The sequence below is a fragment of the Epinephelus lanceolatus genome, chromosome 4 (assembly GCF_041903045.1).
Source record: "Epinephelus lanceolatus isolate andai-2023 chromosome 4, ASM4190304v1, whole genome shotgun sequence".
Taxonomy (NCBI): Eukaryota; Metazoa; Chordata; class Actinopteri; order Perciformes; family Serranidae; genus Epinephelus; species Epinephelus lanceolatus.
The window spans coordinates 36,783,201-36,799,109 of NC_135737.1; the positions used below are offsets into that span (position 1 = coordinate 36,783,201).

Consider the following 15,909-nt stretch of genomic DNA (forward strand, 5'->3'; position numbering starts at 1 on the left):
ACATGGATAAGAGCCTCTCTTTCTTTCAGAATAAATTGTGGACACTGAAAATAACATTTGGATGAATGATGTGTACAAACATATAGCCTAATACTTTTAATCTAATTTTATATTGCAATTTTATGTGTTCCCCTTTTACTTTGTTTTTACCCCTGGTTTCCATGACAACTGCAAAAGTAGCTTCACAAAAAAAAGAAAAAAAAAAGCCCTCAGCCATTGGTGAAATAATCTCTGGTTAATTAGCTACTAGCTGGGTAAATATTTACAACCTGAATCATCAGTTTCTAACTGAAGGGAACAAAGCAAGATAATTTGCAAGTAAATGATGCTCTTATATTCTGAGGCTGTGAAAAAACAATGTTCCTGAGGTTCTTGGAGAGGTGGATGTTATTTCATGCTCCTCAGTCAGAGATAATAGGGAACAAAGACCAAAAGTCTTGTTATCACACTCTGAACAGGGATTTTACACATAGGCATCCAGTTTCACTGACCTCAGACAAGCAATTTAGGTTGGTTTATTAACCTCTTAAGTTTTTTTAATTGTTTCAACCACTACTAACCTACTTCATTTTGTGCAAGTTCACATTAAAAACGTTATCTATGTTTTCCTTGAGTTGTTCTTTTCTCAGTGAAGACCGGCGGCCATTATTTTCCCATTATTTTCTATTTACAAACCCACACCGGCGGCGGCTCGACGCGCGTCGACGTTACGCTATTTTCCTATTTTTCCAGCGTCGCCGCCCTTGAAAAAGCGCTATTTTGTACTTCCCAGCCTAGCGGACTGGAGTGTGCAATAGAAATCCGGTTGACGCCCCGCAGCGCGACGCTTTTTGTGTGTGTTGGGGGCGGCACTTGACTCGCGTCAATGACGCCGTCGTCATATGACGCCGCCGGTGTGTTTTGGCCTTGATGCAGCACCAACACTTCCAGGTGGTCTGACTTTGAAGACTAGGCTGACTCGCTTACACACCCAAGAAATTAACGCATCAGACAAGTGGCAGGGATCAAACACATGCAGAGGAAAAAAGTCATTCTATTTTGTGTGGTAGAACTTACATTGTTTATGTAAATATATTGGTTGCAGTTTACACTATCATAAGTTTCTCTTATTTGGGTAAAAACACACAAAGGCAACACAAGCAGACAAGTCTTAAAATTCCCTCCAGTCAATCCCCTGCAGGTTTCCAAGCCAGGGATCCAGTCTGGGACTTGAACTGCATCAGGGAGCTGAGGAGCCCCATGTGGGATCTGCAGCAGTAGCTTAGTGATGCCTGGACTGAAAACAAGCAGCTGAAGTGGCCTCACTTTTGCCACACGATGGCGCTGAAGCACTTCCAAGACTTTGAGGACAGCTTCTCACAGGTTGGTTGGTTTTGACTCTTTGGTATCATTGCTCAGATTTATTGCTTTTGGTGGGTACTCAATCTGAACCATGAATCCTTCATCTACTACTGCAGTTCTTTTTACAGTGTGGGATAGGAGGAGAAAAGTGACATGATGTATCCCTCTGACTCTGTTTTGTTTTGTGTGGACTGCAGATGTTTGGCACTTATTCATATAGATGTAGATTTAATCTTGTTTACATCTATGTATCGTCACTCATGCTAAGGGGGCTGTGTTTGTGTGTTTTCTCCACTGTGGGATATCTCTTGAAGCAGTGTAGGAGGTTTATGTTTTTGTGTGTTTAATGTTTGTGTTTATGTCTGGTTGATATTTATGTATTATGCTGTTGGATGATGGCAAATTGACATACCTGAATGTTTGGTTGTTCTTGGCTAATGTGTCTGAATAATCCCACAAGGGATGGCTCATGTAAATGGCTAGACATGAATAATAAGATATTCATTTATTCATTTTACTCCCATCTCAGATTCAAATTTCAAAAACTGCTCATTGGTCTCATTTTCCAGGCTGAAAGTCAGAATTTTTTTTTCTAATTCTACAATTAATGCCTGTGTGATTTCCCAACTCTAATTTCAGCAATTGACTAATTATTCCTCACATTATCTTGACCCCATCTCCATTTCCAGGTCCTCTCCACGCACAGCAGTGAGACCCCCGAGTCCTGCAGGGGCTGATCTGTGCGACCCGCTGTGACAGACCGGCGAGGCATAGAATATAATTTGCTAAGCAGCACAAAGACGAGTCTCCATCACCTACAGCTGCTCCGCTGGAGAGGGAGCAACTCACCTTCAGGCTGACCAGGGCCTCTGCAGGGCAGGAGGACAAGGACAAGAGGATACTGGTATGGAAAAACAGAAATGTGTGGGGGAGTCCAGTGTCACTCCAGCATTCATGGTGTATTATATTTAACACCAATACAGTGGGGATATAAATAGAAACAAGAATTTTTGTGCTTTAATGCTATACTCAAGGACTTGCAGAAGAATCTTGAGCCTCATTAAGTTGTGAAACAGTCACTGAACAAAGAAAGATCAGCAAGGTGAGAAAGGCATCCTGTGAGCAAGAGCAAATATATCAGCTTAACGAGGAAATTCAAGTAAATAAGAGTTGTTTCCCATGTGATATTCTCTCCAGCATTAGACCTGGCCTAGTCCTTGTTACTATACAGTGTTGTTTATTGTGTGAGCTTCTGTCTCAAGTGATGGTAGCAGTTCCACAGGGGTTTGTATCCCATATTAACAATGTTTCGCATATCCCATTCGATGTCATTTGTGGGAGAATTTGGTTAAGATGTCTGGATCAATATTTTCCACAGGAGATTGCCCATTAGTGAACCACTGATTCTGAGGGCTTAATGCTTCTGTTTGATGGTGTAATCCCTGCTCGGTGGTCTCCAACGACACTGAGAAAACTAAACGATATAAATTGAAGTTGTATACCAGCATTTCCCAGATGTAGATTTTCAAAATATCCTAGCATTTTAATATTACAAACTGTCACACGGTTGCATTAGCTGCACATGTAAGAGAGATATATGGTATCAGACTGTGTAAAGAAGTGGTAACACACAATATTTGCTCCCACAGATTCCTTAAAGTAACTCAGTTTGGCCATAACTAATTCATTAGTGTTTGTAAACTTAATTTCAGAAATTCACAAATTGAAAAAAAACAAAGGACATACAAGACATACAAAATAAAAACCACAATTCATCATTCAATTTTTAATTTGTTGTGGCTTAGTGGGTTTTGTCTAAGAAGTCTTTTTTAATTTACAGGCAGTGAAAACAGGATGGTTCAAAGAGATGGATTAGTCCTCCCCACTGAGGCTTCGAGTCTTTTGAAGTTAGAATATGCGGAGAGTGAAGAGAAGCTGGAAAAGCAGGGGAGCTCTGTGAACTGGGTATGAGTCAAATATTGTGGTGTATTTTCACTATTTTAATGTCGCATTTTACTTGTTTACCAACATCATCTACAAGAGTTTGGTGATTTATGCTCAATGTAATTGTGACAACAGGACATTTGAAGACATTTCCTCATTTCTAGAGACTTTTTAGTGTCTTTTTTTATCATTAATTTAACATTTTGCTCTTATACTGATAAAGCCTTTGCATCATCAGGAGTCTTTGGTGATAGATCATCAAGAAACAGAGGTTTCTGCAAATGTTACATTGGAAGAGAAACACCAACAGGAGACTGAGACATGTGCAGGTGGGCACTCTATGTTATGTACACAGTATAATAACTAACGATGCACACGTGCAAAGTGACTGACAGACAAAATATCATATTGGCGGGGGCATCATAGTGGGGGGAAAGTGGGATTGATTAACCAGATTACCTGGGTATCAATGTGAGTGGGGGCCATAAATTTTCTAAATAATTAGTGCCAAAACTAAACTAAAATTGGCTGAATAAATCTGCTGAAAGACCGGACTTTGAGGCCCCTCTCAAACCTCGAAGGTGTACATGGTTTCGTCCACCACTGCATTTGGATTCATCTCTACATGCAGCTGGAGCACTAACATACATAGTATGTATAACATCATGTCTTTCCTTAAAAAAGGGCAATTGGGAATCTAAAAAAAGAAAAGTAAGGGAAAGAAAGCAAACTGACTTTGTAAATAAAAACAAGAAAATTCCAAAGGTGCGTGAGAGACATGGATCAAGAGAGGAAGGGTGGAGGGCCCACAGAAACTGCTTAGGCATAGGGCCCAGAATTTGGTACCATGCATAGTGGTAGTATCCACCAGCAACTCTCACACAAGACAGCAAACACAGAAAGCAAATTTAGAGTGGGTTTTTTGTAAAGGAGCTGATTTCATTCAGTATTTAGCAGATTTGTTGACCAGAAGGAGCCCACAACATCAAACTGTGGGAGACTGTGCCGCAGAGAAAGAGGCATTGGAGGCCCCACAGGTGTTAGAAGAAGGCAGAAAACTGAGGAACATGAGGGCAAGACTTCCTACATTTTGGAAAAGCCTATGGTTACAGCTAAAGCCAAAAGCAAGGGATATAATTTCCTCAAAGAGTGCCAGGAGCCCAGTCAGGGTGGAGACCTTCAGCTGCAGGATTCATGAACTGAGCAATACAGAGGGATGTGCAATATATGTCTTATTTATTTATTTTCTAAAGGTTATGATCATAGAGTTTCATTCGTGTCTTGTTGTTCTGTGTTTTAGTTATATTTACATTATGTTTATTGTTTACTGTGCTGTACCACAAATCGCCCCATTAAAAAGTTTATCCAAGTCTAAGGACTTGTTTTTGCTTGTGAACTCCCAATTTATAACATCACAATGAATAAAAGGTTTTCTGCTGTTTTATTTTCATAAAAAAAGCATTTCAACATTTCCAAATCATTGTTTTCAAAACAATACAATCAAAACATCTGCGCCATTAACTTAAAATCATCATAACAAAAACAACAAAATTAAATATTACCAAATAAAGTGTTGCAATATGAAACAGCCAACGCCAAAATGCACTGCATTTTTACACACTGACCTGAAGCAACTCACAAAAAAATGACACAAACGGCTTTCATTAACTAAATGTTGAGCAATAAGTTAGAAAACCAGTGTATCTGACTCAGCTGACGTCTCTAGCTGACCGCATGGAGACCCAGTGTAACCACTTTGTTGCAAACCACCAGCCAGCATGTGATTCCTACTCCACCTGAAGGGAAAGAACAGCTCTGTCAGTGAATGAATAACATAGGAAAATACTGTATTTTATATATACATCAGAATTGTGTTTGAATCAGTATAAAAGAAAAGGTATTGAAGTTATAGAAGACTTGTTCTGTGTGTTGTTTATGAATATTTTTTTTTTTTTCTTTAATGAAGTATAAAAAATAGGTTTATTACCTGCCACTCCTGTTGGGAAGGCCACAAGGCGCTCCACTGGGGCAATCCATTTACTGGGGACCACGGTCACTGGATCAGAGTAATACTTCCATATCAAAGAGATCATCAGAGCAGCCTGACGAATAAAAGAAAGAAATATGTGGGTATACAATACGTATTGAGTATTTTATCAGCTCGTCTTTAAGCTAGTATTATCAACTTCTACATTCTATTTCTAAAACAGTCAGAACAAAGTACTCCACTAGCATTAACTGGAGGTTTTTGTATCAAATAGGTCTATGCTTATATTTTTATACTGCAGGAGCTCTGTGTGTGTCTCATAGTTACACTAGAATCTACAACCACATGCATTTGATCTTCTTATAATTCCCACCTACCTGCAGTATGTAAAACACAATGTTCACGACCCATTTCATCTTGGCTTGTTGCGCTGTTCTTGATTTCACTGCAAATGTGAGGAAAAACACAACTATTAGACTCAACACATTGACTTTTGTGGTGATGCAGCCTTCTTAAACTCTAACGCAGACCCTTTAAGCACGCTAATCAGAGTATTTTCGCCAGTTCATTTAACTTCATTATTTGAATGATCAGAAAATCAGAGATATGGGCAGCAATTCAGAGGTGTGAATTCAAACTAAGCACCCATTTTTGTGCATTCCCAATTACTGTGTTCACCCAGCCATAGGGGAACAGAGCAAGTAGCACAGCAGTCTGCTATCTGTAAGATAAAAAAACAACAACAACAAAAAACATAGAGGAATGATCAATACATCACATTATGTAATGTAATGTATTGAAACAGTGGGGAGTTCCCCTTGATGACCACAACAGTAAAAACTATGAGTCAGTTGTTTGGGAGCCGTGAGCGCAATTCAACTTGCAGAAAACAGTGACTGGTTCTTGAAGACATATACGGTACAACATAGGCTGCACAGCTTGGTCATGGAAGATGTAATATTTTGAGTCACTGTGCAGTTAAGACAAAGAAATTATCAAAACGGAAACAATCTGAACTAGCCTTTGGTCTGCGGTACATATGTACTATACTGAAATTGTGATTAGCCACTTCCTGTCTGTGCACATGATAATCCTGAGGCAGAGGGTGAAGGACAGCAACAGGCAGCAGCTGTTCCCACTGAACACACAGTAAGTATGTTATCCAAAACCTCCTGTCGCTTCCTACGGTTGGTGGTTTTAATGTGTGAATCTGCTGTAGTAGACATGCACAGGTGTGGAAGTCACAATATGTGCCTTCTACAGTAAACGTGACAGTGTGTCGGCACATAGCTTCCCCCGCGCTTCCAAAAGAAATGAAGCGGTAGACCTATATTGGGTAGAATGAATAACAGGAACACCAATACAAAACAATTAACACTCACTTTCTTACGTTTATGTTCAATTTTGATTGGTATTTAGCGGTGGTGTGGACTTAAAGTCACAACCTGGACATTATTTAGACGTGAGTCACAAATTTGATGAATTCAGACTCAACTTGACAAATCAAAAAAGACTTGCAACTTGACTTGTACTGTACACCAATAGGGCTGCAACGATTAGTCGACTAATCGCTGACTAATCGACTATTAAAATAATCGGTGACTATTTTAGTAGTCGACTAATCGGTGTGAGTCTTTTTTCATAGAAAAGTACCCCAAGATACTCTTATTGCAGCTTCTTACGTTCAAATATTGGCAGCTTTACACACTCTCCCATGACGGTGAACTAAAACCCTTTGGCGTGTACGAAACAAGATATTAGATGACATAGTTTTGGGGTTTGGGAGAGACAGAAATTTTTCAACATTTTAACACATTTTCGATAAAATGATTAGTCGACTAATTGAAGAAATAATCAACAGATTAGTCGACAATGAAAATAATTGTCAATTGCAGCCATAAACACCAATGACTCGTGACATCATTTGGACTCGAGTATTCGCAATCCACTTTTATGTTGTCCTGTCCATGTTAAATGTCTTCTTTCCTATGTTTTTTTACTGCGCTTGGATTCGTGAGTAACAACACTTTGTTCTCTGTATGCTGCTGTATATAGAGAATGACAACAATGAATTGAATTGAGCCTTTTGATTTGAAGTACTTGATACCTTCCCCCACACCCAAAGATTAAAAAGTACATTGAGCTTGGCAATGTTGTGTACAACATAATAGTGCTCTATTTACTATTTTACAACTTTAATTTCTGCATTTTACAAAACAAAGTAGGACAGAATATATAAAATTCACTGTGGTGTTACTGCTGAATAGTGCCAAGTTAGTGATTACATTTATGTGCACTTGTTTTAACAAGTAAATACAAATTTTAAAAAGCATTCATGTGTTTTGTAAATGTATTTTACTGTAACTTTGTTGTTAAAATGTCATTACACTTATTGAAAAGCACATTATGACTTGGTTAGGATGGGAAACTCAAAGTTTAGGACCTAGGATTTGACTTGGGACTTGAGTGCAAAGACTTGTGACTTAGGCCTACTTGTGACTTGCAAAATAATCACTTGCTCCTACCTCTGTATTAAGAAGTCATAGTATGTGGTTTTGCCGTATGTAGATGTTCCTGATATTGAGAATTTAATGCAGCAGAACTGCAGTCTCTTAATATTGTATTGGACTTATTTGGGGCTACTATCACATTGTCCTTTGCCACAGTAACTAGTTTTGCCCCTCACCATGTGTTTTCAGCTTGTCTGTCATCTTGTTGATTTTGCGCTCCAGTCTGGCATATCTTGCAAACTCATCCATCATGCTAATTGAGGCCTGCTCCTTCTTCATCTCCTGGATTTCAGCCCTCATCTCACTCTCCTGCTCAGCATCTTTCTGCACCATCTTGGAGAGCTGAAATGGGGGACAAAGAAAAGCACTGAGACACAGTTTCACTGTAATGTATGGCGACTGTACACAGTTCCTACACGTTCCTGCAAGACAATAAAGTGTATGAATACATCCTCCCCTGAGTTTAAGGGTAGTGTTTTTACATTTTTGCTAAGCTATCTTTAGCAGTTACACAATTCCCTCGCGTTACAATGGGCTCCATACATTTGAACAATGGTATAGCACAAAATGTTCTCCCCTTATGTGCAGTGGCTACAGCGGGATCCCGGGAAAACCCCACCCTCTGAGTGTCTGAACGGCTACGTTGTTTCAAGCTAGCCAGCTATACATGAAGCTAGCATTATTAGCATTAGCTTACAGTAAGCTAAGCTAATCAACAATAGTCTGCTGTGTTATATGAGGCGACAGGAATCACACTAACACTCGTTTTATGAAACTATAAATGTACATTCAATGCGAATATATCTCTTATTGAATAAATAGCCCCTACTTACGAAAGAGGAAATGGTCGGCAGGAGTGTTTTCATGAGATTACACAGGAAAACCGACCCCAGCACAAGGAACCACGCATAACCGGACGCCATGTTTGTTACTCCACCGCTCAGCCTCCTTGTTGCAGCTGTGGAGCTGCTGGACTGTGAAGTTACATAATAATTAGGCTAATTTAGCTTATTCTGGTTGTTACCTGTGATTTTGCTTTTAAATACGAGGTCTTTTCAGCACCAATAAACCAATTTGCTTAATGTTTTTATTATGATAACTGTATTTAAATATGATTTAGTGAAATGTGTTGTCTTCATGGTGTCTGCAGCTGAAGTAATCTAAATGCTTGATCTGTTGCTTTGATAATGTATGTATGCATGTGGGGGGTTTTTAAAGCAAGAAAAAACAGATCACACAGTTTAATTTGCTTCTTTATATTTAATGCCTATGCATGTTCATTCTTATCTAACAGCCCACAACATTTACTCGGTTGTCATGCATTTTCCAAGTCGTGCACACACACACCCTGCCTGGGAACAGGCTGTGATTAAAAAGAGAGAGTTGGCTCGGCCTGACTGATTGGCACACCATCCTGCCCACACAGGTAAGATGTTTTGGTTCAAAAATGTGTTGCCTCGACCTCAAAGCCAATCGCTGGATGCAAGGGGCGGGGATTGCTCTCCCTGCTAGGTTGGTAGGATAAGGGATAAAATATACAGAGAGGGGGATCCAATCCGGTTTGAGCTAGTTCTAGTCCTGGACGGACATTTATGTTAAGTTACAGACTGCTCTGGAGGCAGAAGTGCACGGCTGATCCACATTTCATTTAGTCATTTCGCTTAGTCAACTGTGAAAAGCTGTGCCGTTTTCCTTTTACCTCTACTGTAGGCCACCACCTGAGCAACAATGGGAAGGAAGAGTAAAGTAAGTTAAAATGTGTGCATTGTGTCAAATATGATACATTTCCAATGTTTCTTAACATTTGGTGTGTTTTGCTACAATATATCTTTTCACACTTGCATGCGCTACAGTGTCACGTTTAAAATACTTGCTACAATGTGTGTGTGTGTCCATGTGCATGCGTAAAGTCCACCTTGCTGCGCTCAGGTCTGTCGTGGCTGCCCTGTTGATACAGGGAAGTGGCGCCTTTTTACTTAGCGCTGTGCAACATGCTTTATCGTCGAACAAGTTTGCAATAATGCAAGGCCTCCTCTTATATGACTACGTGCTAGTATTTGTGCCATAACGCACATTTAGCCGTGGTTTAATCTGGTTTCAGTGTGTGCTCAGATCAAACAAAGGGGTGTAACCACCGTCGTTGAACAGGTTGCCATTTCAAGGAAATTCCTTGCGTAACTGGTTTTTTTTTTATATATATCCGAACTGATCGAGGTTTGTAGGCCATGCGTCGTTATTCGAGCAGGATTTTGCACTTAGAATAAATGTCGAGTTGTTTTATGCGTATTTGCAGCGCACAGTTTTATGACCTCTGCCTGCGCGTACTGTAAAGCTGGTGCGCGTCACCCTTGAGGTGTTCAGGCTTTTCTCGTCATGGCAGCTGATTTATCCTCGAAAGACAAAACAGCGACACATTTGGTCGCAAGCTCCCAGAATTAGTTTTATAAAGCAGCTGCGAGGTTTGGTGAGGTTTGGAGCATTACGCGTAATCAGCGTATTAATGCAGGCCTGTGGGAGCGCATGTGGACGCACAAGGACCACACTTCCCTCTTACCTACAAAGTACCTACAGCTCCATGCTTACTCAACAAACAAAAACATGTCGGTCTCTTGATTGATGCAAACACTTGCTTGGCGGGAAGAAAGTAGAACTAAAGCTCTTCAACTTACAGACGTGTTGGGCTCCCCTCCCCACCGTAAGGTTGCATAATGTCTTTGTGACTGTAGGGGAGGCAGAGGTGCCCATCCCCCCTTTGTGCTACACACCCACTTTAGCTCACTCATGAATGGTTGTTATTCCCGGTTTTTTAATATCTTTCTCCCTATCTTTCTTTCACAGGCAAACAATGGAGAGGCATGCACTGAGGTGAGCGTGCAAGGATCTGCTCGCAGACTGACCCAAACTGCTCTCGACACCCCAACTTTCACCCAAATGAACATTTTGTTCTACTTTGTGTCAAGACTCAAAAAAGATCCTGGTTGATACCAGGTGGCTTTTTTCATACATTAGTGCTGCCTAGTTTTGACCCTGCAAATGAGGAACTGGGGTTTTGAGGGTGAAAGTGACAATTAATTGGATTAAATATGTGTGTTATGAGCCAAGCTTCCATTGGGGTTGAGGACCTGCACTGCCTCTAGGGGGCGCAGGTTGACATGAAGTCCAAATTTGCTGCTTTGCTCTTTTGCTCAGTGCCATGATTTTAAGTGGTGTGTGACACAGATTCTCAGAAGGCAACAATTCATGTTCGTTCAATAGCTAAAACACTATTTTGCTTCAAGTCCCACAATGCAATTTTTCATTTTCCCCCAAAGAGGATGGCACAAAGTACACTTCTTCAGCATTACCAGTTATTTCTTAGCACCTGAAATCTCAGTTTACTATTCCCCATAGACACCCCAGGGTGACTGCCTATTTTGAATGGATAAAACTTAAGCTCATTCATGATCGGTGGTTGTTGCCATCTTTTTAATTTCCCTCTCCCTTTCCTTCTCTTCAGTCAAACAATGGAGAGGTTAGTATTAACTCATAAACTAACGCAAACAGACCTAGACGCATTACCTAGCACCCAAATGAACATTTTGTTCTATATTTACCGTGTGCCTGTTGATTGTGATTGTGAATGATTGTACACAGACATTTAGTGTGTTTCATCAAGCTAATTTGCAAATAGTATGCTTTTGATGGACACAATATAGATGTACAAGTATTCAAAACACTTCTGCTAAGTCTTGCTCACCCTTAGTCTGGTTAGAATTGAAATGTAGCAGTTGATGCATTTGATGGAGATGCAAGGACTGTTAAACTGATGTATAAATAGTTTTATTTCTTTATCGCCACACTCGTCATCTCCTACATCATGAGGAGACAACATAAATGACAAAACAAAAATTTAGAGGCGCTCATTACCTCCTCTGTGCTCAAGACCCCTCCCTAGATGGAGAAAAATAGTTTCATTATAAATTGTATGGCAAACATGTGTTATGTGGACAATAGTTTCTAATGACTGAACTAATATCAAATAATTATCTTGTGTTTTTCAGCAGCCACAGCGCAGGGCATCTAAAAGGATACAGGCGGTAAGTTCTGCAAGGATCATGCCATTTTAAACATCTGTGCCTATTCTACTATTCCTTACTATGCATATGCTGTTGGCATAATATGATGTGTGTGTGTTTTGCAGAGAGAGGAAACGCAGCAAGAACAGGCACCGGTAAGAAATCTAGTCATCAGTGGACCAGCACTGTATTCATTTAAAATGCACAGTTTCATTATTTATTGCACACACTGACAGTGCGTTTCATGCTCCTTGGTTTGTTTTTGACATGATAGGCACCTGCCAAGACCAGCAGAAAGGCAGCCAAACAGCAAGCAAAGCCAGCCAAGAAAGAGGAGAAGAAAGAAGAACCCGAGGTTGAGAAGGAGGAAGCTCCTGCAGAAAATGGAGAGGCCAAAGCTGAGGAGGTAAAACAAGCTTCCCTCTTAGTGCCTCTTGCTATGTGAAATTTGCACTGCAGCAACATGAGGAGGACTTAAGTTACAAAGCATGTTCTCTCCATCCTTCAGGAGGCTCCGGCAACAGAGGACGCACCTGAAGCAGAAGAGGTAGAGGAGAAAGCTGAGGAGGAGGTAAAGGCCGAGGAGGAAGAAGAAGAAGAGGAAGAGAAAGCAGCGGAGTAGTAGTGACACCTCAAGACTCACTTGCCAGGGCTCCCTGTACATTGTTTCTTGTACAATGCAGAGAATATTTTTATCTACTATTTTCATAAGACAGTTAATGTTTTTAGGCATGTGATTGCAGAAATGCATTTTTAAAAATAATACAAATTCCACTCAGTTTCATGGCTTCTGTGAAGGGAAAGTGTCGGTCGTTATGTTGGGGGTTTTTTCCTTATTGAGTTCATAATTGTACTTGTTTTTCTCTCTCGTCTCTCCGGCTCCTTATTTTGCCTTTTAGGTTGTAGTTCCGCATGACACGAAGTCGTGCCTATATCAGGAATTTGATGTTCAACTCTGGGAGAGTTTACCTGAGACATTCCCGAGGCATCTTGAGGGATTTTGTAACCTGTACTGTTTTGGAATTTAATACATCGTAATACTGTGTGTTTGATAGGGAATAGGATGATTGAAAGTTTGAGAGTTGTGATCTTTGCCGAGTTAAGTCTTGTTCACAACGTTCACTTAAATCGCGTTCACTAGTACTGGACTTGGTTGTGTTTGTTGTTGTTTTGTTTTTGTTTTTTTGTTTTGTTTATGCTGTCAGTTGATGGTACATTTGAGGTTGGTTAGACTGACCCATACACTCAGCTGTACTCAAAACACAGCGCATTACAGAGCTAATCATACTCATCATGGTTTATTCTTTTAGAATTACTGTGTTTTCACCTCAGTCAATAGTTATGTATATGCCACATATTTGTGGCTTTATACAGTGCGGTTTTTGGGATTTCTTTACCAATGTACAGTTTCCTCATTTTTTTAAAAAAAAAGTAAAAAAAAAAGAAAAAATTGTTTCTTTGTTATGAATGGTATAAAACGCCAATTAAAGTGGGAATTCCTCTCAAGTGTCTGTTTCTCATCAGCTTTGTGTTGAATTGCGTCCTGTGTACAGGATAAATACTCGTTTTAGATGTCTGCCTTTTTTTTTATACCTGAAAAGAATTATTGATGCTATTTTTAACCACAGTGAGAAGTAGGTTATAGTTGTGATTCTAAATGTTTCACTTCAATTTGAAACCTGTGTTCAGTATACTTTTTAAGAACTAGTGGGGATGGTTGATCAGAAATACTTCATTGATTCCCTAAGGAGAAATAATGATCCAATACAGTTGCTTTGATGCAAGGTATAGAGAATTATAAGAAAAGTGTAAATATAGAGCAATAACTAAAAGTAGAAATAAAATGTGCATTATGCTACTATGTTTAATACTAAAACAGGACAAAGGATTGTGTGAGGACTGTTAGGATGACAGGTGTAATTGAAATTCTTTAGGACGTTAACCTACAATAGGTGGGCCAATTTGCTTGCTGCTCAATCTGTAACTACATCATATGCACTCATGAAAACAGTTCTAGTGATGGGTGAAGTAAGTGACTAATGGCTGGTTACCTTCAAATGTAGTGCAGGCCTTTACAGATGGTGCCAAATAAAATGGTTAGTGCATCTGTCATGCAGTTTTACTAGACAATATGTCAAAAACTGAATGCTGGTAAACTTGTCAAGCATCAATAACATAGTCACGTTAACCTGCTTGGGGGCCCATTGCCCTTGAAAACCCTCCCATTGTATATTGTGGACAGAATATTTTTGCTAGGTTTGTTTTGTGGTTTGATTAAATAAATAACTTACTTTTAGAGTATGCATTATGCCCCATGTTAGCATTATATCAAGTAGAATTTGCAGCAGTCTTGAGAAAAGATTTAGTTTCCAGCACAGGGCCTCAAGCATGAAATGGGGCCCACTGTGAGGTTCATAGATCAGTTAAAATTGTGTTGCACATCTTCTCATTTCACCAGCTTCAATCATTTGCCACTAACACTTGCCACTTTGTGAAGCTGAGGATCTGGTGCCCCCAAGGCAGTTGGCTGCTTTTTCACAGTTAGTGATCCCTGATCCAGTCTTGCATGTAGATATTACCCTATATTACAAATGTATTTAACATCAGTGCTATAATATCAATAGTGGTTCCCTAACTCTGGCTTCCCATTACAGGTAATGGCCCCATGGCTAAAAAAATCCTGTTTGGAGACCCTGGAGCAAAAATGTTATGTTAGGTGGTTTTCTCAGTGACCACTTTATTTACACAACACACTATGGATGACCCACAAACCAGTACTCTGACTGGAATGCTAACTGGACCTGTGTTTTTTTATATGTCAGTCTGTGCTAATTTGATGAAACATGAGTTTTTTTTTAGTAAATAGCACTATGTGAGTACAGTGCGACAGGATCCTTCTTTCAAACAGGGCCACAACATTACATAATAACACAGGAAACCAGCTGATATTGTCCTTTAGTGATGCACATTCCCATGGAAGAATCTGGGGGACTTTGAGCCCCTGGGGCCTTTGGCCACTTTGCTGGTTGACTTCTCATCTTGAGAACTGCTGTCCTAACCCAAACAATATCCAACAAGTAATGCATACCAAGATAAAACATACTACAAACCAGTGGTGGAAGATGTGTTCAGATCCTTGGCTAAAGGAAAAGAAGCAATACAGCAGTGTTAATATACTCTGTTACAAGTAAAAGTACTCATTTGGCAGAAAGGCCCACTACAGAATAATAGCCTTCATATTATATTACTGGACTATATGTATTAAGACATTCATGTGTACATCACTTTAAAGGTCCAGTGTGTGAGATTTAGGGTGATATAGTGGCAGAATTGAAATATAAGTACATTAACTTTTGTGTATAATCACTACACTTAAAAATAATAGTGAGTGTGTTGTAGTTGATGTTTTTTGCCTTTTGAACTACCACGTCTGTTTGTTTTAGAGAGGAAGAGACTTCTGCTGATAATTCAGCTCGTGGTAAAACCTCCTGAACGTTTGGATCTTAAGTTATCAGAGATGACAGGTGAGCACACATAAGCAGGTGCTGGGCTAGTGGCCTGTCTTGGACATGCCCACCAGCATCTGAGAAACACAGATATGCAGGAAGAGACCTCTGCAGACAATGTGACAAAATCCTCCTAAATCTCACACACTGTTCCTTAAATGTTGCAGCAGGTAAAGGTGGATTTAAGTCTTTTTTTTTTTAAATAGTTTTAAATTGACATATTACAGATAATCGCACACTGACATACAACATATAGCGTACATACTGTTAAACAATAACACAGAGAATAAGTACAATAAAGTTCATTCATGAACCATTTTCAAAGAGCTGAAGCTGCCTGTTTCATTGATGATACATCCATAAACTCTTTTAATCAATTATCTATATTAAAACAATTTGATTTGTGTGATTTCCAATTCATCATAATGATACGTTTGACTGACATCAAAGCTGGAGCAATAATGCAAGGTATAAGCTTTGTCTGTATATTTTCTATCCTTGAGCCTAAGAGGCAGACTGAGGGACACTGAGGTATTTTTACATCCAGGATAGAAGACAAACTCAAT

At 39.7% G+C, this 15,909-nt stretch overlaps 2 protein-coding genes and 1 pseudogene across 4 annotated transcripts; 2 read left to right on the forward strand and 1 right to left on the reverse strand.

Moving 5' to 3' along the window:
- Positions 1 to 957: 957 nt before the first annotated feature.
- Positions 958 to 2,999, forward strand: LOC117259223 (uncharacterized; annotated as a pseudogene).
- Positions 3,000 to 4,707: 1,708 nt separating this feature from the next.
- Positions 4,708 to 8,774, reverse strand: get1 (guided entry of tail-anchored proteins factor 1). The gene is made up of 5 exons (XM_033631183.2): positions 8,616 to 8,774; positions 7,959 to 8,124; positions 5,650 to 5,717; positions 5,273 to 5,387; positions 4,708 to 5,081 (listed from the first exon to the last, which is right to left on the reverse strand). The coding sequence occupies exons 1-5, from the start codon at positions 8,703 to 8,705 to the stop codon at positions 5,008 to 5,010; spliced, it is 513 nt and encodes a 170-aa protein (XP_033487074.1). The 5' UTR covers positions 8,706 to 8,774; the 3' UTR covers positions 4,708 to 5,007.
- Positions 8,775 to 9,259: 485 nt separating this feature from the next.
- hmgn1b (high mobility group nucleosome binding domain 1b) lies at positions 9,260 to 13,343 on the forward strand. Of its 3 annotated transcripts, XM_033632289.2 has the most exons (7): positions 9,336 to 9,528; positions 10,621 to 10,647; positions 11,279 to 11,293; positions 11,823 to 11,858; positions 11,963 to 11,992; positions 12,112 to 12,243; positions 12,346 to 13,343. In XM_033632289.2, exons 1-7 carry the CDS (start codon positions 9,511 to 9,513, stop codon positions 12,457 to 12,459), a joined length of 372 nt encoding a protein of 123 aa, XP_033488180.1. In that variant the 5' UTR covers positions 9,336 to 9,510; the 3' UTR covers positions 12,460 to 13,343. The 3 variants fall into 3 exon arrangements, with proteins under 3 accessions (XP_033488181.1, XP_033488180.1, XP_033488182.1); XM_033632290.2 differs by lacking the exon at positions 11,279 to 11,293 and having other exon boundaries at positions 9,260 to 9,528; XM_033632291.2 differs by lacking the exon at positions 11,279 to 11,293 and having other exon boundaries at positions 11,826 to 11,858.
- Positions 13,344 to 15,909: the final 2,566 nt, after the last annotated feature.

Coding starts and splice junctions, on each gene's coding strand:
- get1 (XM_033631183.2), bottom strand. CDS start 8,705: ATGGCGTCCGGTTATGCGTGGTTCCTTGTGCTGGGGTCGGTTTTCCTG. Junction 5,388..5,649: donor TTGTGTTTTACATACTGCAG/GTAGGTGGGAAT, acceptor TTTATTCGTCAG/GCTGCTCTGATGATCTCTTT. Junction 5,082..5,272: donor CTTCCCAACAGGAGTGGCAG/GTAATAAACCTA, acceptor CTTTCCCTTCAG/GTGGAGTAGGAATCACATGC.
- hmgn1b (XM_033632289.2), top strand. Junction 11,859..11,962: donor CATCTAAAAGGATACAGGCG/GTAAGTTCTGCA, acceptor TGTGTTTTGCAG/AGAGAGGAAACGCAGCAAGA. Junction 11,993..12,111: donor CGCAGCAAGAACAGGCACCG/GTAAGAAATCTA, acceptor TTGACATGATAG/GCACCTGCCAAGACCAGCAG.